This window comes from Oncorhynchus mykiss, chromosome 3 (genome assembly GCF_057628025.1).
Source record: "Oncorhynchus mykiss isolate SJ-2025 chromosome 3, ASM5762802v1, whole genome shotgun sequence".
Lineage (NCBI taxonomy): Eukaryota > Metazoa > Chordata > Actinopteri > Salmoniformes > Salmonidae > Oncorhynchus > Oncorhynchus mykiss.
In genome coordinates, this window is record NC_143024.1 from 55,200,498 (window position 1) to 55,227,555 (window position 27,058).

The 27,058-nt window shown below is 39.7% G+C and overlaps 1 protein-coding gene across 1 annotated transcript in view; it reads left to right on the plus strand.

The window, feature by feature from the left end:
* LOC110519984 (inactive dipeptidyl peptidase 10) overlaps window positions 1–27,058 on the plus strand; it is a 207,193-nt gene that overhangs the window by 160,119 nt on the left and 20,016 nt on the right. Inside the window, exons 14-23 of the mRNA XM_036974137.2 lie at window positions 581–672; window positions 9,665–9,712; window positions 10,680–10,801; window positions 14,262–14,306; window positions 21,154–21,252; window positions 21,351–21,420; window positions 21,577–21,771; window positions 21,999–22,053; window positions 22,247–22,346; window positions 25,681–25,739. Of these exons, the coding sequence (XP_036830032.2) occupies window positions 581–672; window positions 9,665–9,712; window positions 10,680–10,801; window positions 14,262–14,306; window positions 21,154–21,252; window positions 21,351–21,420; window positions 21,577–21,771; window positions 21,999–22,053; window positions 22,247–22,346; window positions 25,681–25,739 (885 nt within the window). The remainder of the gene's footprint in view (window positions 1–580; window positions 673–9,664; window positions 9,713–10,679; window positions 10,802–14,261; window positions 14,307–21,153; window positions 21,253–21,350; window positions 21,421–21,576; window positions 21,772–21,998; window positions 22,054–22,246; window positions 22,347–25,680; window positions 25,740–27,058) is intronic.

The following is a 27,058-nucleotide window of genomic DNA, read 5'->3' on the forward strand; positions in this document are numbered from 1 at the left end:
ACAAGACAATGATCCAAAACATAAAGCAAAATCTACAATGGAGTGGTTCAAAAATAAACATATCCAGGTGTTAGAATGGCCAAGTCAAAGTCCAGACCTGAATCGAATCAAGAATCTGTGGAAAGAACTGAAAACTGCTGTTCACAAATGCTCTCCATCCAACCTCACTGAGCTCGAGCTGTTTTGCAAGGAGGAATGGGAAAAAATGTCAGTCTCTCGATGTGCAAAACTGATAGAGACATACCCCAAGCGACTTACAGCTGTAATCGCAGCAAAAGGTGGCGCTACAAAGTATTAACTTAAGGGGCTGAATAATTTTGCACGCCCAATTTTTCAGTTTATGATTTGTTAAAAAAGTTTGAAATATCCAATAAATGTTGTTCCACTTCATGATTGTGTCCCACTTGTTGTTGATTCTTCACAAAAAAATACAGTTTTATATCTTTATGTTTGAAGCCTGAAATGTGGCAAAAGGTCGCAAAGTTCAAGGGGGCCGAATACTTTCGCAAGGCACTGTATGTACTGTGTAAGACTCTTCTAATTGTTTATTTCCTTTGTCTGTTCCCCTTCCTCCCTCCAGTTCAGAGCAGATCAAAATGAAGTCCGCCATCTTACATCAGGGAACTGGGAAGTAACTAAGATCCTGGCCTATGATGAGAGCAACGACAACATGTGAGTGTCTCTTCTGGGCTCTGCATAATATATGAATAATGAGGATTCAGGTATTGTGCATACAGTGGTTCTTCCTTTAAAAGTTGTGTCATACTGCAGCACACCTTGCGGGCTGCAGAATAATTCTATGAAACATTATTTAATTCTCAGCCATTATTACCATTAATGCTAGTTAGTGCTAGTTTGACCACGCATCTTTGAGAAGCATTTGATAGCCTTCCATATTGGCTCTATGAGTGAATTTAAAAACTTTTTTGTAAGAACATAGTATATGGGATTGATTTTAAGAAATGTAGCTTAATAATTTGATTCATATAATGGTGATTCTATTCCAAGAAAAACTAAACCCTCAAGGTTTACATTAGTTTGGAACGGAAAATATGGCGCTGTACAACGTTACGGTTGGGAGTAGGCTACAGTACTAAGAGCATAACATTTTCACATCCTAATTGTAGTCTTACCAACACCCAAACAGAAATGTTGATATTAATAATAACCGCTTTGTTTAAAAAAATAACAATATTTTGGAGATTATTTCATTTTCAAATAACCTAAAGTGAGCGAGAGCAATTCTTGAACATGGCGTGAGACATTCTTACTCATGTGTAAATAAAGCCAGTTTGTTATTCAGAATGATTTATTTCTGTTTTTAGAGGGAGAGAAACAAAAAGCCCACCGTCGCCTCATGGGTCTCCCAGTTGCGGCCGGCACGGGTATGGAACCAGCATCTGTAGCAACACAGTTTGCACTGTGATGCAGTGTCATAGACCCCTGCGCCACTCGGGAGGCCCCATCTGCAATGTTTCTAATCCATTGCCTTGCACAAAGTATCTATTGTCCTGCTATTAACCAATACTGGCGCTGTACAACAGGACCGGTTGGGAGTAGGCTACAGTACTACAGTAAGAGCAAAATAATCCTGACATTTCCACTCCCTAATTGTAGTCTAACCAATACACAAACAGAGATTCAGGGAAAATAAAAATCTCATTGATTCATCAAGACAAGTCCCCATGCTTGTCTCAGATCAGTGCAAAACGGTGCTGAAATAGTTGACCACACGCGGGTAGGCTAAATCCTAATTTCAATATGCTTTTAAAATAAGACCTACACCACTTTTAACAGCACATTACTCAACACTAGTGAGACTCATGTCGCCTGCAGTAGGCCTACAGTATATATAAAAAATAAATGACGTGACTCTCCGCCAATGATTAGATTTAGAGGATTGGAGGATTCTAAATTAATATCTAAGGGGCGTATTCCGTTAGGGCAAATATGATCTGTAAGAACATCTAAGGGGCTTTTATATAATTGTAAATCAATTAATAATAGTCACTTTGTTTAAAAAATAACAATATTTTGGAGATGATTTAGTTTTCAAAAAGTGAGTGATTATAATTTGAACAAAGGCCAAAATAATATTCATAAAGGCCAAAATATCTATTTCTGTTCTTAGAGGGAGAGAAACCACAAGCCCAGCGTGGCTATTTTATGGACAAGGACATGCCAGCCGGCCAAACCCAGACGGCACTGGGCCAATTCTGAACCACTATATTGGACTCCCAATCACTGTCAGATGTGATACAGCCTGGATTAGAACCAGGGACTGTAGTGATGTCTCTTGCACTAAGACCTTTATTTAACTAGAAAAGTAAGTTAAGAACAAATTCTTATTTTCTATGATGGCCTAAGAATAGTGGGTTAACTGCCTTGTGTAGGGGTAGAATGACAGATGTTTACCTTGTCAGCTCAGGGATATGATCTTGCAACCTTTCGGTTAATAGTTCTAGTCCAACGCTCTAACCACTAGTCTACCTGCTGCCATATTGTCCTGCTAATAGCCAATCCTAGAAACGTTGTTTGCAGAATTCACAGCCTGCTATGCTTGTGAAAAACATGGTTAATAATGATAATAATAATACCTTTTCCCTCTTTCACGTGTTAAAACCTCGCAACGGCCAAATAATCTTACTAGAAAATATTAATATTAATGAAATCACACGTGAAATATAGCGAAACACAGCTTAGCCTTTTGTTAATTAATCACCCTGTCGTCTCAGATTTTGAAATGATGCTTTACAGCCAAAGCAAGACAAACGTTTGTGTAAGTTTATCAATAGCCTAGCATAGCATTATGTCCAGCTAGCATCAGGAAGCTTGGTCACGAAAATCAGAAAAACAATCAAATTATTTGTTTACCTTTGATGATCTTCGGATGTTTTCACTGACGAGACTCCCAGTTAGACAGCAAATGTTCCTTTTGTTCCATAAAGATTATTTTTATACCTAAAATACCTCCGTTTGTTTGTCAATCCTCAAGGTGTTTTTTAAATATCTATTCGATAATATATCAACCGGGACAAAGGGCTTTTCAGTAGGACCGAGAGGAAAAATGACTGCCTCTGTCTTTTACGCAAGAATCACTCTGAGAGCCCTCAGCTGGCCACTTACGCAATGTGGTCCTTTACGCACATTCTTCAACATAAAGGCGTGATACTACGTCTGAAGGCTGTAGACACCTTAGGGAACACGTAGAAAAAGGAATCTGGTTGATATCCCTTTCAATGGCCAATAGGGATGCATAGGAACACAACAGTTTCAAAATATGAGTCACTTCCTGATAAAAATGTTCTGTTATACTCACAAACAATATTTTTACAGTTTTGGAAACTTTAGAGTGTTTTCTATCCTAAGCTGTCAATTATATGCATATTCTAGCATCTGGTCCTGAGAAATAGGCCGTTTACTTTGGGAACGTTATTTTTCAAAAAATAAAAATAGTGCCCCCTAGCTTCAAGAGGTTAAAGGTTCCAATTGATAAAGTTCTCAATTAGTATATTTGTGTTTAACTACAATAATATTTGTATTATTTGTTCTGTCTTTTCTGGTGGATAAAACGGAAATTGCAACCAATCTAACTAAGAAATACATTTGACGAAACGATTCTCCCCCTACCCTCCATTTTGGCAAGAGTCTTTTGTCCTGCTATTAGCCCATAATTGCGCAGTACAACATGACCAGTCGGGAGTAGTCTACAGTACTACAGTAAGAGCAAAATAATCCTAACATTACCACACCATAATTGTAGTCTAACCAATACCCAAACAGAGATTCAGTGAAAATAAAAATCTTGTTGATTTATCATGACCAGTCCCCATGCATGTCTCAGAGCAGTGCTGTCTTGACCTTTGAATGCTGTTTCTTCCATTCATTTTGAAAGAGTATTTTCAACTAAGCAACAATTTGTTTACCTTCCTTAGCCTACTTTGTTCCAATATTTCTGCCATTTAGTGATACTTATTCCCATAGTAGTTCGTTATGGATCCATATCGAAATAAACATCTGCATTTGGAAAGGCTTTCTATCATTATTATTATTAACGAAAGCATAAAGATGCTGATAAAGAAATACAGCACAGTACAGTATATGTTTCATCCAACATGTTGCGGTTGCATGAGGTCACCCACATGCACTTTAACTTCTCTGGGGTAGGGGGCAGCATTTGGAATTTTGGATGAAAAGCGTGCCCAAATTAAACTGTTATCTACTTAGGCCCAGAAGATAGTATATGAATATGGCAGCCGAAAACCTGAGAAAAGTAGGATTTTTTGTTTTTGCAGTTTTCTATTCAATGCCATTGACTTAGGACTCAAATTGCAGTTTCTATGCCTTCCACTAGATGTCAACAGTCTTTAGAAATTGTTTCAGGCTTCAAATTGTTTCAGGCTTGAATGAGTGGACCCTGCCGTGTCACAGAGCGAGTGCCTTTCTTGGTTACCTTTTATATTGACGACGTTATTGTCCGGTTGAAATATTATCGATTATTTAGGCTAAAAACAACCTGAGGATTGATTATGAACACCGTTTGAAATGTTTCTACGAACTTTACGGATACTATTTGGATTTTTTTGTCTGCCTGTTGTGACTGCGTTTGAGCCTGTGGATTACTGAAGAAAACGCACAAACAAAACTGAAGTCTTTGGATAAAAAGAGACTTTATCAAACAAAAGGAATATTTATTGAATAAATGAATGTCTTCTGAGTGCAACCATATGAAGATCATCAAAGGCAAGTGATTAAGTTTATCTCTATTTCTGACTTGTGTAACTCTTCTACTTGGCTGGTTACTGTTTGTAATGATTTGTATGCTGGGCTATAATGAGTATTTCTGTAATTGAATATGGAGCTCTCCCTTTATTTAACCAGGTAGGCTAGTTGAGAACAAGTTCTCATTTACAACTGCGACCTGGCCAAGATAAAGCAAAGCAGTGTGAAACAAACAACAACACAGAGTTACACATAGAATAAACAAACATACAGTCGGTAATACAATAGAGAAAGTCTATATACAGTGTGTGCAAATGAGGTAGGATAAGGGGGTCAGGCAATAAATAGGCCATAGTGGCGAAATTATTACAGTATGGCACATTTAACACTGGGGTGATAGATGTGCAGAAGTGTGTGCAAGTAGCGGTACTGGGGTGCAAAGGAGCATAATAAATAAAACAAATAACAATATGATTTTGAAGAAGTTGGATGGGCTTTTCTATTAGGCTACTATTTGTTTATTAGGCTATTGTGCCGTCTGACAAGTAAACACAGCCTACAGTATATACTGTGGTAAACATGGTAACGTTTCTAATTCCTGACATAAGGGAAAGCAGGCCACGTCCAGACTTTCTAGGTGACCTCAAGTACTTAACTTTGTCTTTAATGCTTTTTTTGGGTTGCAAATGCCTTGCACAAAGTATCAAGATAGTGTTGGCAAGAGTCTATTGTCCTGCTAATAGCCCATAATGGGCTATTATAAAACATGATGTCCAGGTCAGGATATCCAAAACATTTATTTATTAAAGTCTATCAGAAAGAAGGTTGGTACTTATTTATTTTGATCCAAAGCCATGAATGAGTGAGTCACTCAGCTTTATGTAGGTGACGAGGCTATATGACTGCGCCATCAACTTGATTATTTAACAGACGTCACTTGCTTATATTCAGTCAACACATACAGTTGAAGTCGGAAGTTTACATGCATACAGTTTTTCACAATTCCTGACATTTAATGCAAGTAAAAATTTGCTGTCTTAGGTCAGTTAGGATCACCACTTTATTTTAAGAATGTGAAATGTCAGAATAATAATAGAGAGAATTATTTATTTAAGCTTTTAATTATTTCATCACATTCCCAGTGGGTCAGAAGTTTACATACACTCAATTAGAATTTGGTAGCATTGCCGTTAAATTGTTTAACTTGGGTCAAACATTTCAGGTAGCCTTCCACAAGCTTCCCACAATAAGTTGGGTGAATTTTGGCCTATTCCTCCTGACAGAGCTGGTGTAACTGAGTCAGGTTTGTAGGCCACCTTGCTCGCACACACTTTATCAGGTCTGCCCACACATTTTCTGTAGGATTGAGGTCAGGGCTTTGTGATGGCCACTCCAATACCATGACTTTGTTGTCCTTAAGCCATTTTGCCACAACTTTGGAAGTATGCTTGGGGTCATTGTCCATTTGGAAGACCAATTTGCAACCAAGCTTTAACTTCCTGACTGATGTCTTGAGATGTTGCTTCAATATATCCACATCATTTTCATTCTTCATGATGCCACCTATTTTGTGAAGTGCACCAGTCTCTCCTGCAGCAAAGCACCCCCACAACATGATGCTGCCACCCCGGTGCTTCACGGTTGGGATGGTGTTCTTCGGCTTGCAAGCCTCCCCATTTTTCCTTCAAACATAACAAAGGTCATTATGGCCAAACTGTTCTATTTTTGTTTCATCAGACAAGAGGACATTTCTCCAAAAAGTATGATCTTTGTCCCCATGTGCAGTTGCAAACCGTTAGTCTGACTTTTTTATGGCCGTTTTGGAGCAGTGGCTTCTTCCTTGCTGAGCGACCTTTCAGGTTATGTCAATATAGGACTCGTGGTCCCATAGTGTTTATACTTGCATACTATTGTTTGTACAGATGACCATGGTACGTTCAGGCATTTTTAAATTGCTTCCAAGGATGAACCAGACTTGTGGAGGTCTGGCTGATTTCTTTTGATTTTCCCATGATGTCAAGCAAAGAGGCACTGAGTTTGAAGGGGGGTCTTGAAATACATCCACAGGTACAACTCCAATTGACTCAAATGATGTCAATTAGCCTATCAGAAGCTTCTAAAGCCATGACATAATTTTCTGGAATTTTCCAAGCTGTTTAAAGGCACAGTCAACTTAGTGTAAGTGAACTTCTGACCCACTAAAATTGTGATACATTGAATTATATGTGAAATAATCTGCCTGTAAACAATTGTTGGAAAAATTACTTGTGTCATGCACAAAGTAGATGTCCTAACTGACTTGCCAAAACTTTAGTTTGATAACAAGAAATTTGTGGAGTGGTTGAAAAACGAGTTTTAATGACTCCAACCTAAGTGTATGTAAACTTCTGACTTCAACTGTATATCTTAAGAATATCATGGAATATAATAGAACATTTTCATTTCTTTTAGAATAAAAAACTTAGTGTAACAACAGTTCTAGTATTTATTACTGACGAGTAGAAACAAAAAAATAAGTATATTTTTCAAGGTGTGCAGGACAGAGAAATAGCAATTCTTACACTATTGTTCTAAATTCAATCACCTTCTTCAACCTCATCATTCAGTTCATTGAAATGTAATGTTGAAGTCGTGCACAATTATGATTTTCTATTATGTTTATGTCGCCCATTCGTTGTCAGCGAGAGACACATTAGTGCCTGGGGACCCAAAAGCATAGTCTGTGCTCTAACTCCCCCTTGCGCTGGTCTGGTGCAATGAAGCAGTGACGCAGGGTACCGTACTAAACAACAAATTACCTCCAAGTCACGCAGCTTTTTTTTCAAAAATGTTAGTTGATCAAGCAGTGTATACACATATAACAGTGTTGTATGGCTAGGTGATAGATAGTTGGGCATCTGGAAACGGACTCATGTTGATATGAATCCCATATGTGATAACGCCGGATATTTAACCTTAAATTACATTAATCCTACATCAATTCTTGACACAAAGGCATCTCATACATAGGCAGCATCTAGTCTGGTCGACAGATCATAAAAACTCAGCAAAAAAAATAAACTTCCTCTCACTGTCAACTGCGTTTATTTTTTTTAGCAAACTTAACATGTGTAAATATTTGTATGATCCTAAAAAGATTCAACAACTGAGACATAAACTGAACAAGTTACACAGATATGTGACTCACAGAAATTGAATAATGTGTCCCTGAACAAAGGGGGGTCAAAATCAAAAGTAACAGTCAGTATCTGGTGTGGCCACCAGCTGTGTTAAGTACTGCAGTGCATCTCCTCCTCATGGACTGCAAAAGATGTGCCTGTTCTTGCTGTGAGATGTTACCCCTCTCTTCCACCTGCAAGTTACTGGACATTTATGTGGGGAATGGCCCTAATCCTCACCCTCCGATTCAACATGTCCCAGACGTGCTTAATGGGATTGAGATCGGGCTCTTCGCTGGCCATGGCAGAACACTGACATTCCTGTCTTGCAGGAAATCACGCACAGAACGAGCAGTATGGCAAGTGGCATTGTCAAACTGGAGGGTCAAGTCAGGATGAGCACCACATGAGGGAGGAGGATGTCTTCCCTGTAACGCACAGTGTTGAGATTGGCTGCAATGACAACAAGCTCAGTCCGATGATGCTGTGACACACTGCCTGAGAACATGACGGATCCTCCACCTCCAAATTGATCCCGCTCCAGAGTACAGGCCTCAGTGTAACGCCCATTCCTTCAAAGATATACGCGAATCCGACCATCACCCCTGGTGAGACAAAACCGCGACTCGTCAGTGAAGAGCACTTCTTGCCAGTCCTGTCTGGTCCAGCGATGGTGGGTTTGTGCCCGTAGGCGACGTTGTTGTCGGTGATGTCTGGTGAGGACCTGCCTTACAACAGGCCTACAAACCCTCAGTCCAGCCTTTCTCGGTCTATTGCGGACTGTCTGAGCACTGATGGAGGGATTGTTGGTTCCTGGTGTAACTCGGGCAATTGTTGTTGCCATCCTGTACCTGTCCCGCAGGTGTGATGTTCGGATGTACTGATCCTGTGCAGGTGTTGTTACACGTGGTCTGCCTCTGTGAGGACGATCAGCTGTCCGCCCTGTCTCCCTGTAGCGCTGTCTTAGGCGTCTCACAGTACGGACATTGCAATTTATTGCCCTGGCCACATCTGCAGTCCTCATGCCTCCTTGGACCCTGGGCATCTTTCTTTTGGTGTTTTTTTGTGTTTTTCAGAGTCAGTAGTGTCCTACATTTTCATAACTGTGACCTTAATTGCCTACCGTCTGTAAGCTTTTAGTGTCTTAACGACCGTTGCACAGGTGCATGTTCATTAGTTGTTTATGGTTCATTGAACAAGCATGGAAAACAGTGTTTAAACCCTTACGAATTATCTTTGAAAGACAGGGTCCTGAAAAAGGGACTTTTTCGTTGCTGCTGAGTTTATGTGCATGTATGGAATGATGAATGAATGTTGTAGAGGAGTTGGCGACAGCACAAACAGAAAATGTAATTGTTATCACAATGAACTTGGTTGTATGTTATGAGGGGCTTTGTGTCATGACTCTTGTAAGGTGTCAGGTACATTCTGAATCTAATTCTCAGACCAATGTAACTACCAATCACAGACAACACACCATAGTGCATGGTGGGAAAAGGAGGTTTAAGAATTTACTTGTCGTAAAACACATAACCTTGAGTAATAAACTGTGTAGTAACTGGATTAGCATGATATTTTTGCTAAATAGGCAGATTTTATTATTCTCAACTTGACACCAATAAACACCATGCCTAATGCCTCAAGACTGAATGTCATGTACATTGCTTATGAAGTACAAGGACAAATGCTGCTTGAGCATGTACAGTATTTGTGGCATAACCGTGTTAACAAAGGCCACCGATTTTCTTTGAAACCCAATTAACTTGTTTGTTTCCTGCATACAGTTATTTCCTCAGCACTGAAGGCTCACCACGGAGAAGACAGCTTTACAGGTGACACATTTAGCAACCTGTCATGAATCTTGTTTTTGACAGCTCCCCTTTGCTTTACAGTCCGTCTTATCGCCTATCATTTCCCTCTTGCGAAGAACATGTCATAACAACGGTAAACAGCTGAAGTTTTGTGCAGACAGAAATATAGAGACGCTCTTGATGTAAGATTGTGTACACCAAATAATACAGGTAACTGCCAAAGTAAAGAAAACACCAACATGAATTGTCTTAAAAGGGCGTTGGGTCACCACGAGCCAGAACAGCTTCAATGCGCCTTGCAAAGATTGTGTGTCTGGAACTCTATTGGAGCGATGAGATACCATTCTTTCATGAGGAATTCCATAATTTGGTGTTTTGTTGATGATGGTAGAAATCGCTGTCTCAGGCGCAGCTCCAGAATCTCCCAGAAGTGTTCAATTGGGTTGAGATCTGGTGACAGCAATGGCCATGGCATATGGTTTGCATCATTTTCATGTTCATCAAACCATTCTGTGACCACTCTTGCCCTGTGGATGGGGGCATTGCCATCCTATTGGGGCATAGAAATGGTATCCAAAACAATGAACCTAAGCATGATGGGACGATAATTGCTTATTAAACTCAGGAACCAGACCTATGTGGAAGCACCTGCTTTCAATATAATTTGTATCCCTCATTTACAGTTACCTTGTTCTTTTAAAGAATCTGAAGTCTAGAGAAGTAATAATTACATTTTTCAACCAACCATATCCAAATCCAGCTGGTCTTATGATGAGATCGAATCGGCTTAATAACATTTCAAATGCTTTCAGGTGAACTAATTAACTCCCAACCTCAACATTGCTCATCTCTTCATTTCTGTGGAGTGTAAATATCATGTGCAAACTGCAAACACCACTCGTGCTAGATACTCAATAGGCCTGCTCTTTAGGATTTGCAGTGGAAGTTAAAATGGTCTCCTAATCTTCCCTCTTCCCCTTACTTTCAGTGTGAAGACTGTGGGGTTGTTCCCTCGACACTGTCTGACGTGTGAGCTAAATAAGGCCCATTGTCTGTTCTTCAATGCTGAGATAAACCCCAGTAATCAGCACATCCTCCTCCACTGTAAAGGTAAGCTAGTAGCCAAGCTAGATGCTAACACAGACAGCTAGCACCAAGATAGCACTAGCAGGCCAATGCAACGAAAAACTAAATGCTAACACAGATAGTCTATTGCAAAGCAATGCTCCATAGTTCCAATATAGCACAAGCAGGCTAATCCATACATGTCATTTTACAGTTAGTCAGCTAAGCTAAATGCTAAAACAAGCAGTGGATCATTTTGAAGGCTAATATTCAACTAAATTATAGCACCGCTCATCTTTCTTTTTTAAGACAGATAAATATTGGTAGAGCTTAGAGAACCAGAGAATCAAATTTCTTTGATAGGTTATTTAAAAATATGAGTAACCAACATCAACTAACCATTTATTATAGACTGTGAAGGTATGCCAGCTAGGCCATTTGCTAAACCCAACCAATGCATCATCTGCTTAGACTTAGATACATGATCAGAGATACATCTTACGTGTTAAACAAATCAAAATATATTTTATATTTGAGATTCTTCAAAGTAGCCACACTTTGCCTTGATGACAGCTTTGCACAAGCGTAGCATTCTCTCAACCAGCCTCTGCTGCAGAGGATACGTTTATTAGAGTTACCAGCCTCAAAAATTTCAGCCTAAATAAATACTTCACAGAGTTCAAGTAACAGACACATCTCAACATCAACTGTTCAGAGGAGACTGCGTGAATCAGGCCTTCATGGCCAAATTGCTGAAAAGAAACCACTACTAAAGCACACCAATAAGAAGAAGAGACTTCCTTGGGCCAAGAAACATGAGCAATGGACCGGTGGAAATCTGTCCTTTGGTTTGATGAGTCCAAATGTGTGGTTCCCCCCATGAAGCGTGGAGGAGGAGGTGTAATGGTGTGGGGGTGCTTTGCTGGTGACACTGTCAGTGATTTATTTTATTTTAATCAAGGCACACTTAATCAGCATGGCTACCACAGTATTCTGCAGCGAAATACCAACCCATCTAGTTTGCGCTTAGTGGGACTATAATTTGTTTATCAACAGGACAATGACCCCAAACACACCTCCAGACTGTGTAAGGACTATTTGACCAAGAAGGGGAGTGATTGAGTGCTGCATCAGATGACCTGGCCTCCACAATTACTCGACCTCAACCCAATTGAGATGGTTTGTGATGAGTTGGACCCCAGAGTGAAGGAAAAGCAGCCAACAAGTGCTCAGTATAGTTATTTAACCTCTATTTAACTAGGCAAGTCAGTTAAGAACAAATTATTATTTTGAATGACGGCCTACACAGGCCAAAGTCTGGTCCAATTGTGCACCGCCCTATGGGACTCCCAATCATAGCCGATTGTGATAGATCTTGGATATGTGGAAACTCCTTCAAGACTGTTGTAAAAGGATTCCTCATAAAGCTGGTTGAGAGAATGGAAAGAGTGTACAAAGCTGTCATCAAGGAAAAGGATGGCTACTTTGAAGAATCTAAAATCTAAAATAATTTAATGATTTGTTGAACACATTTTTTGGTTACTACATTATTCCGTATGTGTTATTTCATAGTTTTGATGTCTTCACTATTATACTACATTGTAGAAAATATAATAAATTATGAAAAACCCTTGAATGAGTAGGTGTGTCCAATTTCTGGACTGGTAGTGTATACAGTATAGTGAGCAAGAATATTTAGCACACTCCATCCAACAAACTGCTAGGAGCAAAAGGTCTTTAAGCAAATGTTTTCATATTTCTATGGTATTTCATTTATCCTTTATTTATCTAGGCAAGTCAGTTAAGAACAAATTCTTATTTACAATGACGGCCTACCGGGGAACAGTGAGTTAACTGCCTTGTTCAGGGGCAGAATGACAGATGCTTACCTTGTCAGCTCGGGGATTCAATCAAGCAACCTTTCAGTTACTGGCCCAACGCTCTAACCACTAGGCTACCTGCCACCCCTTGTATGTATGAATTTGTCAAAAAAAAAAAAATTTTTAAAGGTTCTCATAAAGGCCAGAATTTTTTATTTTTTTGTGATTTAGAGTAACATAACATATGAAAATTAACTCCATTAAACAAACATAATCTGAGATCCATTTGAGATGGAAGTATGATTCAATTATAGTTTAAATGAAGTTGTCTTTTCCAATGTGGTCAACCATTTTTGTGTCAGTGGCCCTTCGAGCCACAACCCATTTGACAGATGTCAGGGATTTGCCTTTGGCAATCTATCATTATTTAACATTTAGTGTGGAGCGAGACCATCAGACAATTTCATATAAGAAGCATAAAATAAAATAAAAATAGTCGCTCTATTGTGTATAATTGCTTTAGGTGTTATGGTGCCATACATACCAGTTAATTGCCGCCACAGTTGTTTATTGTTAAGGTTTGTTTTAACCATGGTAGCCTAGTGGTTAGAGTGTTGGACTAGTAACCAAAAGGTTGCAAGTTTAAATCCTCGAGCTGACAAGGTACCAATCTGTCGTTCTGCCCCTGAACAGGCAGTTAACCCACTGTTCCTAGGCCGTCATTGAAAATAAGAATTTGTTCTTAACTGACTTGCCTAGTTAAATAAAAGTAAAAAAAAACATATGCTCAAGTGTTTGTCCTTGTGTACCATAAGTTAATGGAAAAAATGTACCATCCTTCTCTTTGTGAGCTATAAACACAATGAGGTTAGCACGTCATCTGAGGATAATGCTAAATTCAGTAGAAACCAAGCAGCTTGTCACTCTCCTCAACAAGCATATTAAAGCTAGTTAATTCCCTCCGTCAAATGCAACGGATGCTATTACCATTTTCAAGCAGGTAAGCAAATGAGAAACTATTTCTCTGTGTGACAAAGCCCTTTTCTTTTACTGAGTTTGACATTTGGTTGTTGGCCAGCGCCCCTTAAGAGTTTTAATACTGCATTGTTGTGAATAATCTCTTATCTTTTTTTAATTAAAAAAAAAATCCTATGTAAGGCGTGATAAAACTTGCCTTAAGTGGTGGAAATGAAACAAAGCTTACTCTTCATTGATCAGTGCTGGGCTTTAAAAGTCTCAGATGTTTACCATTCATGGCAACAGTGTGTGTGGCTGTTAAATCACCATTACCTCAGCTAGCATTATTCAAATGGGGTGTAGTCTGACTAAACAGGTCTGATAATTGCTGTAGGAGTGATTTGTGGAGGGTTGGGCAGCCGAACAGCGACTGCTAGATCTTATTAACCTCCGTGTGGGTGTCTTCCAATGGGTGCTGAATAGAATTGACTTAATTTGACAAGCCCAGGTTATTAGAGGCAGTTTGAATGACCTTTAACCACTGACTGTAATGGGTAAAGAAGGGGAAGTGACAGTTGTGACAGTGGTTGTGACAGCAGCTAGGGGATTGGAAAGGCTGCTGTATTGTATTTGTGACCGTGCTACCCTGCTTGGGAGGTGCTATTTTTGTAACTCTATGTACAGATCGGATACATTTGTATGTCTATTTTTCTTTGTATTTCTCGCAGGTCCGGGAGCACCCACTGTGATCTTACACAGCCTCAATAATGCCAGTAAGAACTCAACTTAATCTTCTACAATTGATGGTCATGTCTTGAACTGATTAAAGTAATTGGCAAGATAACTTTGAACTTTGGTGTTTTTCCAGAACCAGCAAATGTTGAAAGGATGAAAAAAACCCAGCTCATTTGCTAATTTTGTTCAAATATTGAGGGTTTGCTCTTTAAAATGCCAGTTCCCCTCTCACTGTTACCCTTGTTGAAACGACCCCCTCGTTTTCTTAATTTCATTTTTTTCCTTTACGCCCATGTCCGGATTTCTATCAATGTTTTGTCTTGAATGTTAACAGATGCAGTGGGCTAAAATGGATTCAATTGTGTGTTTTTTTGCCACAGATTTACAAACAATATCTCACAATGTAAATGTGGAATTTAGTTTTTACAAATTTGTACACATTATTTTTTAAATGTAAAGCTGAAATCTTGAGTAAATAATTATTCAACCTCTTTATGGCAAGCCTAAAGGACTAAAAATGTGCTTAACAAGACAAATAATAAGTGGTCTCACTATGTACACAATAAGGGTTAATATGATTTTTGAATGATTACCCCATCTCTGTACCCCACATTTACAATTATCTGTAAGGTCCCTTAGATATAAGGGACCTTACAGATAATTGTAAATGTGGGGTACAGAGATGGGGTAATCATTCAAAAATCATATTAACCCTTACATAACCCTTACATATATATATATATATGTATATATATATATATGTATACATATATATATGTATACATATATACATATAGTATGTTAAACAGGCAGCTCGGTACCTTCAGCTTATCAACACCACTTACAAAATCAAATAATGAGGAAGTCAATCTCTCTTCCACTTTGAGCCATGATAGATTGACATGCATGTCATTAATGTTAGCTCTCTGCATACTTTTAATGGCCAGCCATGCTGCCCTGTTCTGAGCAAAATGCAATTTTCCCAAGTCCCTCATTGTGGCACCTGACGACATGACTGAACAGTGGTCCAGGTGCGACAAAACCAGGGCCTGTCGGACCTGCCTTGTTGATAGTGTTGTTAAGAAGGCAGAACAGCGCTTTATTATGGACAGACTTCTCCCCATCTTAGCTACTGTTATATCAATATGTTTTGACCATGACAGTTTACAATCCAGGGTTACTCCAAGCAGTTTAGTCACCTCAACCTGCTCATTTTTCACATTATTCATTACGAGATGAAGTTGAGGTTTAGTGAATGATTTGTCCAAAATACAATGCTTTTAGTTTTGGAAATATTTAGGACTAACGTATTCCTTGCTACCCATTCCGAAGGTAACTACAGCATTTTAAGTGTTGCCATCATTTGAGTCACTGTAGTAGCTGACATGTATAGTGTTGAATCACTCATATACATAGACACAATGGCCTTACTCAACGCCATGGGCATGTCGTTAGTAAAGATTGAAAAAAAGCAAGTGGCCTAAACAGCTACCCTGGGGAATTCCTGCTTCTACCTGGATTATGTTTGAGAGGCTTCCATTAAAGAACACCCTCTGTGTTCTGTTAGACAATTAACTCTTTATCCACATTATAGCATTTAGTGTAAAGCCATAACACATGTTTTTCCAGCAGCAGACTATGATCGATAATGTCAAAAGCTGCACTGAAGTCTAACAAGATAGCCCCCACAATAATGTTATCAATTTCTCTCAGCTAAACATCAGTCATTTGTGTAAGTGCCGTGCTTGTTGAGTGTCCTTCCCTATATGCATGCTGAAAGTTTGACTTGGTTGACTTGACTAAACATACAAGACGAACTGGCACAGAGAGACAGGAAACACAGGGATAAATACACCGGCGAAAATAAGCGACACCTGGAGGGGGTGGAGACAATCACAGGAACAGGTAAAACAGATCAGGGCGTGACACAAACACCATTTTTTCCAGAAGTTTACTAAGGGTTGGCAGCAGGCTGATTGGTCGGCTATTTGAGACATTGAAAGGGGATTTACTATTCTTGTGTAGAGTAATGACTTTTACTTCTCTCCAGGCCTGAGGGCACACACACTTTCTAGTAGGCTTAAATTGAAGATGTGGCAAATAGGAGTGGCAATATCGTCCGCTATTATCCTAAGTAATTTTCCATCCAGATTGTCAGACCCCGGTGGCTTGTCATTGTTGATAGACAACAACCATTTTTTTCACCTCTTTTACACTGACTTTGTGAAATTCAAAAGTGCAATTCTTGTCTTTCATTATTTGGTCAGATATACTTGGATACTTGTCAGCGTTTGTTGCTGAGTTTGTTTATCTTGCCAATGAAAAAGTAATTAAAGTAGTTTGCAATATCAGTGGGTTTTGTGATAAATGAGCCATCTGATTCAATGAAGGATGGAGCCGGGTTGGCTTTTCCCCCCGAAATGTAATTTAAGGTGCTCCAAAGCTTTTTACTATCATTCTTTATATAATTTATCTTTGTGTCATAGTATAGTTTATTGTTAATTTTATTTAGCTTAGTCACATGACTTTTTCATTTGCAGTATGTTTGCCAATCATTTGGGCTGCCAGATGTATTTGCCATACTTTTTGCCTCATCCCTCTCAACCATACCATTTTTCAATTCCTTATCAATCCAAGGGGATGTAACAGTTTTTACTGTCATTTTCTTAATGCGTGTGTGCTTATTAGTAACTGGAATAAGCAATTTCATAAATGTGTCAAGTGCAGCGTCTGGTTGCACCTCATTACACACCACAGACCAGCAAATATTCTTTACATCATCAACAGTGCTAACAGTGTAACTCTGGTTCATAGACTCATGATTACTGCATCCCATAGCTGTAGGATTAACACAGGTATTCAGGGCAATTAGGGGGACATAAATGAAGTTGTGTCTTCCAACGCCCCTAGGATAATGTACATTTAATGCAGCATTATGACAACTCATTTTCACAATGGTAGGGATTAGCTGAGCTGGTCTTGGGTCATTGATAAGTTATTGTTTCAATGCAGCCTTGAAATGTGGACAGGGTCCAGGAGGCAATGATTTGGATGGACTCTGTCATTCCTGTAGAGTATCTTCTGTTTCCAGAAGGTGATAAAGTTATACATAAAGTGACTCCAGCAAAGCTACATTAATATTTTAGCCAGATGTGTAAGGACAGTAGACTGCTGAATATTTCACACTTGCGGCCCCATGATGGTACTGGATCTGAAATGATTGGCCCTTTTTTGGAGTCTTTTAATGCTAAAATCAGTTCTTTAAAATCAATTTTCAGATGTTCCAAGCTAGCCCTCCGGATGTCGTTTGACCCCACATGGACTACGACAGTGTCAGCTCCCGGCATCTGTGGTAGAACAGTCGGAAGCAGCCTTGTGATGTCCTGTACTCGTGCTCCTGGGTAGCACAGGGTTTTTGCCTTGGGGACCAAGATGTTTCTCAACATAGAGCTAGCTGCCTATGATGACAGCTGGTGATGTTGAATGGGCTAGTCTCTCAGGCATCCTCATGGTCTGATGAGGGTGGAAGCTCCGCGGATCTAAACCCGAGGTAGAAGCTACAAGAGAGGAAGACAGAACAGAGGACGAAGACGCAGGTACCTCCGAATCCGATCTTGAATGGGAAGCCCCAAATGAAGAAGAGCTCAACATCTCCAAGAAGACCCACATTGCCAGAGGACCCTGGCTTCGACTTCCATGGCGAGTGACCTATCTCCATGGCTGGTTGGTTGGGTCGAGAACAGCTCCATTCTCCAGGGAAGAGGGAGACCCCTTTGGGGATGAAACCCTGCTGGGCACCGTCCAGTCGGCTGTGGAGAGCCGACACGGAGGCGACACGTCAACCAGACCAGAGCGGCGTCCGGCTACTGGGGTGGAAGAAAAATAAAAAGTAGGCAGGCATGGATTCCCCAGTATCTTTGTAGGTTTGCTACTTGCTTGCTAATAAGAGTAGTCAATTCTCCCCTGTAGTTCTCCGCAAGCAAACAGTAACTACATTGAAAGTCAGCGGACCAATATTGTCCCGGAACAATGCAAAGTAAACACAGCTCCTGCAGCCTGGAAACATTCAATAGCGACCTCCATTTGAGACCGCTGAGCCAGCTAGGCTAGCTGGGCTTCCGTATCTCTTCCCCTCTGCGGAATCTGGAGGTTTCCCGGGACAGACAGCAGCAACTCACAGCAATCTAAGAGCAGCTGAGCGTCAGGATCCAAAATAAAATAAAAGTATATAAAAACAATAAACCGAGGTCTCTCGTTCAGCTTTCAGCGTTCAACAGCGTTCAAGGCCTACCTTCATACTCAGTGCCTCTTTGCTTGACATCATTGGAAAAACAAAAGAAATCTGCCAAGACCTCAGAAAAAAATGGTAGACCACCACAAGTCTGGTTCATCCTTGGGAGCAATTTCCAAATGCCTGAAGGTACCATGTTCATCTGTACAAACAATAGTATGCAAGTATAAACACCATGGGACCATGTAGCCGTCATTCCACTCAGGAAGGAGACGTGTTCTGTCTCTTAGAGATGAACATACTTTGGTGCGAAAAGTGCAAATTAATCCCAGAACAACAGCAAAGGACCTTGTGAAGATGCTGGAGGAAACAGCTACAAAGTATCTATATCCACAGTAAAACAACTCCTATATCGACAACCTGAAAGGTCGCTCAGCAAGGAAGAAGCCACTGCTCCAAAACGGCCATAAAAAAGCCAGACTACGTTTTGCAACTGTACATGGGGACAAAGATTGTACTTTTTGGATAAATGTCATCTGGTCTGATGAAACAAAAATAGAACTGTTTGGCCATAATGACCACCGTTATATTTGGAGGAAAAAGGGGGAGGCTTGCAAGCCGAAGAACACTATCCCAACCGTGAAGCACAGGGGTGGCAACATCATGTTGTGGGGGTGCTTTGCTGCAGGAGAGACTGGTGCATTTCACAAAATAGATGGCTTCACGAAGAAGGAAAATTATGTGGATATATTGAAGCAACATCTCAAGACCTCAGGAAGTTAAAGCTTGGTCGCAAATGGTCTTCCAAATGGACAATGACCCAAGCATACTTCCAAAGTAGTGGCAAAATTGTTTAAGGACAACAAAGTCAAGGTATTGGAGTGGCCATCACAAAGCTCTGACCTCAATCCTATAGAAACTTTGTGGGCAGAACTGAAAAGGCAATGTGCGAGCAAGGAGGCCTGCAAACCTGACTCAGTTACACCAGCTCTGTCAGGAGGAATGGGACAAAATTCACCCAACTTACTGTGGGAAGCTTGTGGAAGGCTACCTGAAACGTTTGACCCAAGTTAAACAATTTAAAGGCAATGCTACCAAATACTAATTGAGTGTATGTAAACTTCTGACCCACTGGGAATGTGATGAAAGAAATTAAAGCTGAAATCAATAATTCTCTCTATTATTATTCTGACATTTCACATTCTTAAAATTAAGTGTTGATCCTATCTGACCTAAGACAGGGAATTGTTACTACGATTAAATGTCAGGAATTGTGAAAAACTGAGTTTAAATGTATTTGGCTAAGGTGTATGTAAACTTCCGAACTCAACTGTTCGTCATGCTCAGATGTACTGTGCTGGTCTGGATATTTTTTTCACATTGACCTTTCTAGCGGGGTTCAAGCCATTATGGTGGATACATATCCAGGCCACCTCGTCTGGACTTGTCTTGGCATGGCTCAGTGTCAGTTTAGTCCTGCAGTGTGTAAACCACCATTTGTGTTCTTATGTTCTGTTCCTACAGTACCTCTCTTTACACTACAGAACCAATCTGAACTAGGTTGGTCTAGTTAGCCATTCAATACAGTTGCTGAAACCCTGCAACTGTGCTGAAATTGAAATTGTGAAAATAATCAATTAGAGCCCTAAGTGTAAAAATGGGTTCAGTGACTGTGCTGCATAATAAGGCTAATAAGCTGCACTCTACCCTTTGAATAAAAAATCGATACAGTTGGATAGCAAGTTTGATAATGGGAGAAGATAAAATATTTTAGGATGGAATTACAGAATATGCAGTAGGCCTAATGCATGAATATACCAAGATGTACTCAAGGAGTTTGACAGATTAGGTAGCTTCAACACATTTGACTTTATATGATATTCATACTTGTCAACATTTAAACACCACAACTGTTACGATGTTAAACATATATAATATTTACCAAACACATTTGCGTAGTTTTGGCATTTAGAGTTTCATGTCAACATTTTAACAGTACAGTACATCTCAGTATGTAGGCCTACGGTGTTTCTCTCCAACTGCATTTTCAACAAACATCAAAGACACGAGATTGAGAGATGGATAGAGAGGAACTGGGGAGAGAGTGAGAGGGAGAGAGAGGGGTTTCTGTGCGTCCACTTTGTCCCTCTAATTAGCATACCATATCTGCAAAATAACTCAGTGCAGCGGCATCACCCTGGCTCAACACCAGCACACGACACTTTACTTGCTCCTGCTCCAGACATGCCAAAAATGAGTCTGCGTGTGCTCTACCATGTCTTTAACTTCCGTTTCACAATTGTCACGAGGAGCACACTTCAAATGTTTGTTAGGCACAGACAAGGCGCCACCTATCAAAAAATCTTTGATTGAACCAAAGTAATGTTCTGAATGACCAGCCAATCAGAGCCATTTCAGCTGCTGTTCACGTGAACATTATTACTGTGTTGGCCATTCTTAAATGTAACGTTTGCATTTATCCACGTGATTGGATTAGCCAAATATTTTACGTGTTTTGCTCTTGTGTAGGCTACTTTGTGCATGATTTCTCTATTGTACTACATAATTGATACGGTGGTATACCTTCTACTACACTACTGTGGCCCGTGTTGTGGACACTTCTAAAACTTATGCAACTTTTTCTCTCAACATAGATTACTACATCCTTGAGAACAACTCTTTACTGAAGGCAGCTTTGAAGATCAAGAGGATTCAAATGACGGACTTCAGAACAATCCAGATAGAACATTTTGGTAAAACGGAAACTTTTCGCTACTTACGTTTTTTTGTTGGATCAGTTTCTCTTTCTATTATTCTAAGGTTTTTGCTAATGGCTGCTTTCTCTGCTCAGATCTTCCTTTGAAGATCTCCTACCCACCAGATTTTTCTGAATCACGTCACTATGGCCTGCTTCTGGTCGTGTACGTATTTCCTTCAGTGTCTGTGCACACAGTTTTTTTTATATTCTATTATGGTTGGTGCGGACCCCATCACGAGAGCCAGGCTGTCTTTATGACGCCCATATTAGGACTGCCTCAAGCACTGTTTTATTCTGTCATTTGTCTCTTTAAATTCAGCGATGGCTCCCCTGGTGGCCAGGCTGTGAGCGACCGATTCATTCTGGACTGGGACTCGGTTCTGGTCAGCTCGGATAACATCATTGTGGCTCGTCTAGACGGCAGAGGGAGTGGCTTCCTGGGCCAGAGGGTTCTACATGAGGTCCACCAACGTTTGGGGACAGTAGAGGTGCAGGATCAAATCTCAGCTGTGGAGTATGTACCAGTTTGATCCTTTCCCATTGAGTCTAATTTAATTAGAATTTAATTCAATAAATCATTAGAATGCATGCCAATTTAACAATTTGCTTACATTTTCTATTTAACTGAATTTGGCAAACAACTTTAAACATCTTTAGGAACTGTATTCATGTTACTGTATTCCATTCTATGATATCATACTTTGTAACTTTGTAACATCTCCTCAATATTGTTTATTTCAGATACATGTTGACCTTCCCGTACATTGATCGTACACGGATAGGAGTATTTGGGAGGGTAAGATTCTATTGACAGATTCTCTCACAGAGGCTCCAGCTTGCTTGTCTCAAGTTGATTTGAATGACTTTAGGAGACACACATACTCAACATGTTAGTACAAACTTTCACTCTATTTGCTGGCTGTGCCCCATGATTTAAAATTTAACAAATAAAACTGTCATTTATTTTGGTTACTTGTTTTTTTTTTCAGGGTTATGGTGCCTATATTACATTAATGATGCTCAAATCAACAGACAGCCTGTTAAAATGTTCCGTAGCAATGTCCCCAGTCACAGACTGGAAACTATATGGTGAGTAGAAGCTTGACTGTAAAATATTTGTTGGTGTTAACCTTAATTACCTTTTATGATGACTTTTATGACAGTCTTAATGACTGCTTTAATATGTTTAATGAAAAATGTTGTCGACAAGTTAGATGCAAGATTTTAAAGACTCATTTATTATGATTTCATGTTCTTGTCACTTAAATGTATTAAGCACAAACAGTCTTTCTCATGTTATGAAATAGGCATCACAATCTGTGTTGTCATCAATTGGGTCTAACAGGACTTTCGGCCATCCCAATCTTTGATTGGTTCCAGAAATTACACTTCACATCAATAGATAGAAGGGTAGGAAAGGAGAGGTGACAGAAGGGTTGATACCTGAGTAGGGGATTCTTCTCACATGGGGCACCATTTATGGAGGTGATGGTCTTATTTGTAAGACATTCCTCAATAAGGAATTAGGATATTGTTCAAATGTCACATTAAAATGAAACATTGCAACACCTGAGTCACAGAGAGAGACCAAAAATGACTGAAGATTAAACCACAGAGTATCATAAGATCTCACTGGCTACTTATGCACTTTTATGTCTTAAAGTAACATTTTTAAATTGTTTGATTTCATATTCATATCATCTCCAGCACCACCCCAACATCAACATATGTGAAAATGGCACATGTATATGTTTTGTAGTAAAAAAGATAGAGGAAGATAAGTGTTTCTAATGATATCAACCAATTAGTAGACTATCAGTAGGCAAATAGTAGACAAATGCGGGATGGCAGGTAGCCTAGTGGTTAGAGCGTTGGGCCAGTAACCGAATGGTTGCATGGCTGATTAATTAGGGCCGATTTCAAGTTTTCATAACAATCGGTAATCAGCATTTTTGGATGCTGATTATGGCCGATTACATTGCATTCCATGAGGAAACTGCGTGGCAGGCTGACCACCTGTTACGCGAGTGCAGCAAGGAGCCAAGGTAAGTTGCTAGCTAGCGTTACACTTGTCTTATAAAAAAAACTATCTTCACATAATCACTAGTTAACTGCACATGGTTGATCATATAATTGCATATAATCAATGCAGTGCCCGTTAAGTTATCATCGAATCACAGCCTACTTCGCCAAACGGGTGACGATTTAACCAAAGCGCATTTGCGAAAAAAGCACAATCGTTGCACGAATTCATCTAACCATAAACATCAATGCCTTTCTTAAAATCAATACACAGAACTATATTTTCTTTAACCTGTGTAGTTAGTTAAAAATAAATTCATGTTAGCAGACAATATTAACTAGGGAAATTGTGTCACTTCTCTTGCATTCATTGTATGCAGAGTCAGGGCATATGAAACAGTTTGGGCCGCCTGGCTCGTTCAAAACTAAGTTCCGTATTTCACTGAAAGAATAAACGTTTTGTTTTCGAAAGGATAGTTTCCGGATTTGACCATATTAATGACCAAAGGCTCGTATTTCTGTGTTTATTATATCATAATTAAGTCTATGATTTGATATTTGATAGAGCAGTCTGACTGAGCGGTGGTAGGCAGCAGCAGGCTAATAAGCATTAATTCAAACTTTACTGCGTTTGCCAGCAGCTCTTAACAATGCTTGATTCCTGCGCTCTTTATGACTTCAAGCATATCAGCTCCTGAGATTCGGCTGGCAATACTAAAGTGCCTATTAGAACATCCAATAGTCAAAGGTATATGAAATACAAACGGTATGGAGAGAAATAGTCGACACGTCATAATTCCTATAAAAACTACAACCTAAAACTTCTTAACTGGGAATTTTGAAGAACTGGGAAAATTTAACCACCAGCTTTCATACAGTTGAAGTTGGAAGTTTACATACACTTAGGTTGGAGTCATTAAAACCCATATTTCAACCACTCCACAAATTTCTTGTTAACAAACTAAAGTTTTGGCAAGTAGGTTAGGACATCTACTTTGTGCATGAAACAAGTAAATTTGCCTTTTTTTTACAGACAGATAATTATAATTCAAAGTATCACAATTCCAGTGGGTCAGAAGTTTACATACACTAAGTTGACTGTGCCTTTAAACAGATTGGAAAATTCCAGAAAATTACGACATGGCTTTAGAAGCTTTTGATAGGCTAATTGACATAATTTGAGTCAATTGGAGGACTACCTGTGGATGTATTTCAAGGCCTACCTTCAAACTCAGTGCCTCTTTGCTTGACATCATGGGAAAATCAAAAGAAATCAACCAAGAACTCAGAAAACAAATTGTAGACCTCCACAAACCCGGTTCATCCTTGGGAGCAATTTCCAAATGCCTGAAGGTACCACTTTCAGCTGTACAAACAATAGTAGGCAAGTATAAACACCATGGGACCGTGGGCCATGGGCCGTCATACCGCTCAGGTAGGAGACGTGTTCTGTCTCCTAGAGATGAACGTACTTTGGTGCGAAAAGGGCAAATCAATCCCAGAACAGTAGTAAAGGACCTTGTAAAGATGCTGGAGGAAACAGATACAAAGTATCCATATCCACAGTAAAACGAGTCCTATATCGACATAACCTGAAAGGCCGCTCAAAAAGGAAGAAGCCATTGCTCCTAAACCTCCATAAAAAAGCCAGACTACGGTTTGCAATTGCACATGGGAACAAAGATCATACTTTATGGAGAAATGTCCCCCGGTCTGATGAAACAAAAATAGAACTGTTTGAATGGGCCAAAATTCACATAACTTATTGTAGGAAGCTTGTGGAAGGCTACCCGAAACGTTTGACCCAAGTTAAACAATTTAAAGGCAATGCTACCAAATACTAATTGAGTGTATGTAAACATCTGACCCCCTGGGAATGTTATGAAAGAAACAAAAGCTTAAATAAATCATTCTCTACTATTATTCTGAAATTTCTCATTCTTAAAATTAGTGACCTAAGACAGGGAATTTGATAGGATTAAATGTCAGGAATAGTGAAAAACTGAGTTTAATTGTATTTGGCTAAGGTGTATGTAAACTTCTGACTTCAAATGTATGTTCTGAGCAAGGAACCTGAACTTGAGCTTTTTTACATGGCACACATTGCACTTTTACTTTCTTCTCCAACACTGTGTTTTACTACAAAACATTGAAACGCAAAATGTTCACATGTTAATGTTCGGGTGGTGCTGGAGATATGAAGTTATGATATGTATATGAAGTTGAATAATTGTGTAATCCCCCCCCCCCCCCATTTTTTTTCCATTTAGTTTGGATGCAGAATGACAGACATCACTTTTTGTGTAGCGTCAGCAAAAAGTAACACTTAGCTCACCTGAAGCACTGAAACACTGTCTGTACCTGCCACCTTTTTAGAGTGTATCGCTTTCTATTTGAACAGCATCAGCATTTTCTGAGCGGTACCTTGGCTTGCCATTACGGGACGACAGCAGATATCAGGTGCGTTTGTTTACCGCCTCCCTGCTCTTGTTTGCCGCCTTGTTTAGCTCTTTGAGAGCTCCACGTCGTAGCATCAAATACATGCCTATAGTTAAGTCCCCACAGTTACAGAATGTCACTACCATCAAAGTCAGAGGTACTGAGTTTTTTCCCCATTTTCTTTTTATGATGCTTCCAGAGCACAGAGACTTTGTCACTCATCTCCTACGGTAAATGTGGCACATTAGCTTATTAAATCTCACTACGTTCGTGTTTTGACGAGCTGCTGAAGGGGGTCATCTGACTTTCCCAGACTTCCCTAAGGTGTGGACCTGGTGCTGTGTCAAACAGCTGGCTCAGTTACACTGATAAGAAAGACAGAACAGTCAGGACTTCTGGACAAAATAAGTAAACTAACTTGGTATACACACTGTTTATTTATATGACTGCAATTTGTACAGCAAACTAATTGAAATAAGCCATTATATCAGAAACAACACAAAACTCTCTCTAACCAATACGGATTGTACACATAACCCTCAATCTGATTTACATAACACTCACGTTCATTAGGGACAAGATAATTTATCACAGTATCCATACCGCAGTAATAAAGTACTGTATGTACCATTGAAATACACACTGAATGTACAAAACATTAAGAACACCTTTCCTAATATCGAGTTGCACCCCCCACTTTTGCCCTCAGAACAGCCTCAATTCATCGGGGCATTGACTCTACAAGGTGTCGAAAGCATTCCACAGGGATGCTGGCCCATGATGACTCCAATGCTTCCCACAGTGGTGTCAAGTTGGCTGGATGTCGTTTGGCAGGTGGACCACTCTTGATTCACACGAGAAACTGTTGAAACTCCTGAAAACCAAGGAGCGTTGCAGTTCTTGACACAAACCGGTGCGCCTGTCACCTACTACCATTCAAAGGTACTTAATAAATATTTTGTCATCAAACTTTATTTGCCACATGCGCCGAATACAACAAGTGTAGACTTTACAGTGAAATGCTTACTTACAAGCTCTTAACCAACAGTGCAGCTCAAGAAGAAGGAAATATTTACCAAGTAGGCTAAAATAAAAATTAATAATAAAAAGTAACACAATATGAATAACAATAACGAGGCTATATACAGGGGGCACCGGTACCGAGTGTGCAGGGGTACAGGCTAGTTGAGGAAATCTCTACATGTAGGTGGGTGCGAAGTGACTTTGCATAGGTAGCAAACAAACAGTGAGTAGCAGCAGTTTACAAGAGGGGGGGTCAAAGTAAATTGTCCAGTGGCTTTTTTTATGAATTGTTCAGCAGCCTAATGGCTTGGGGGTAG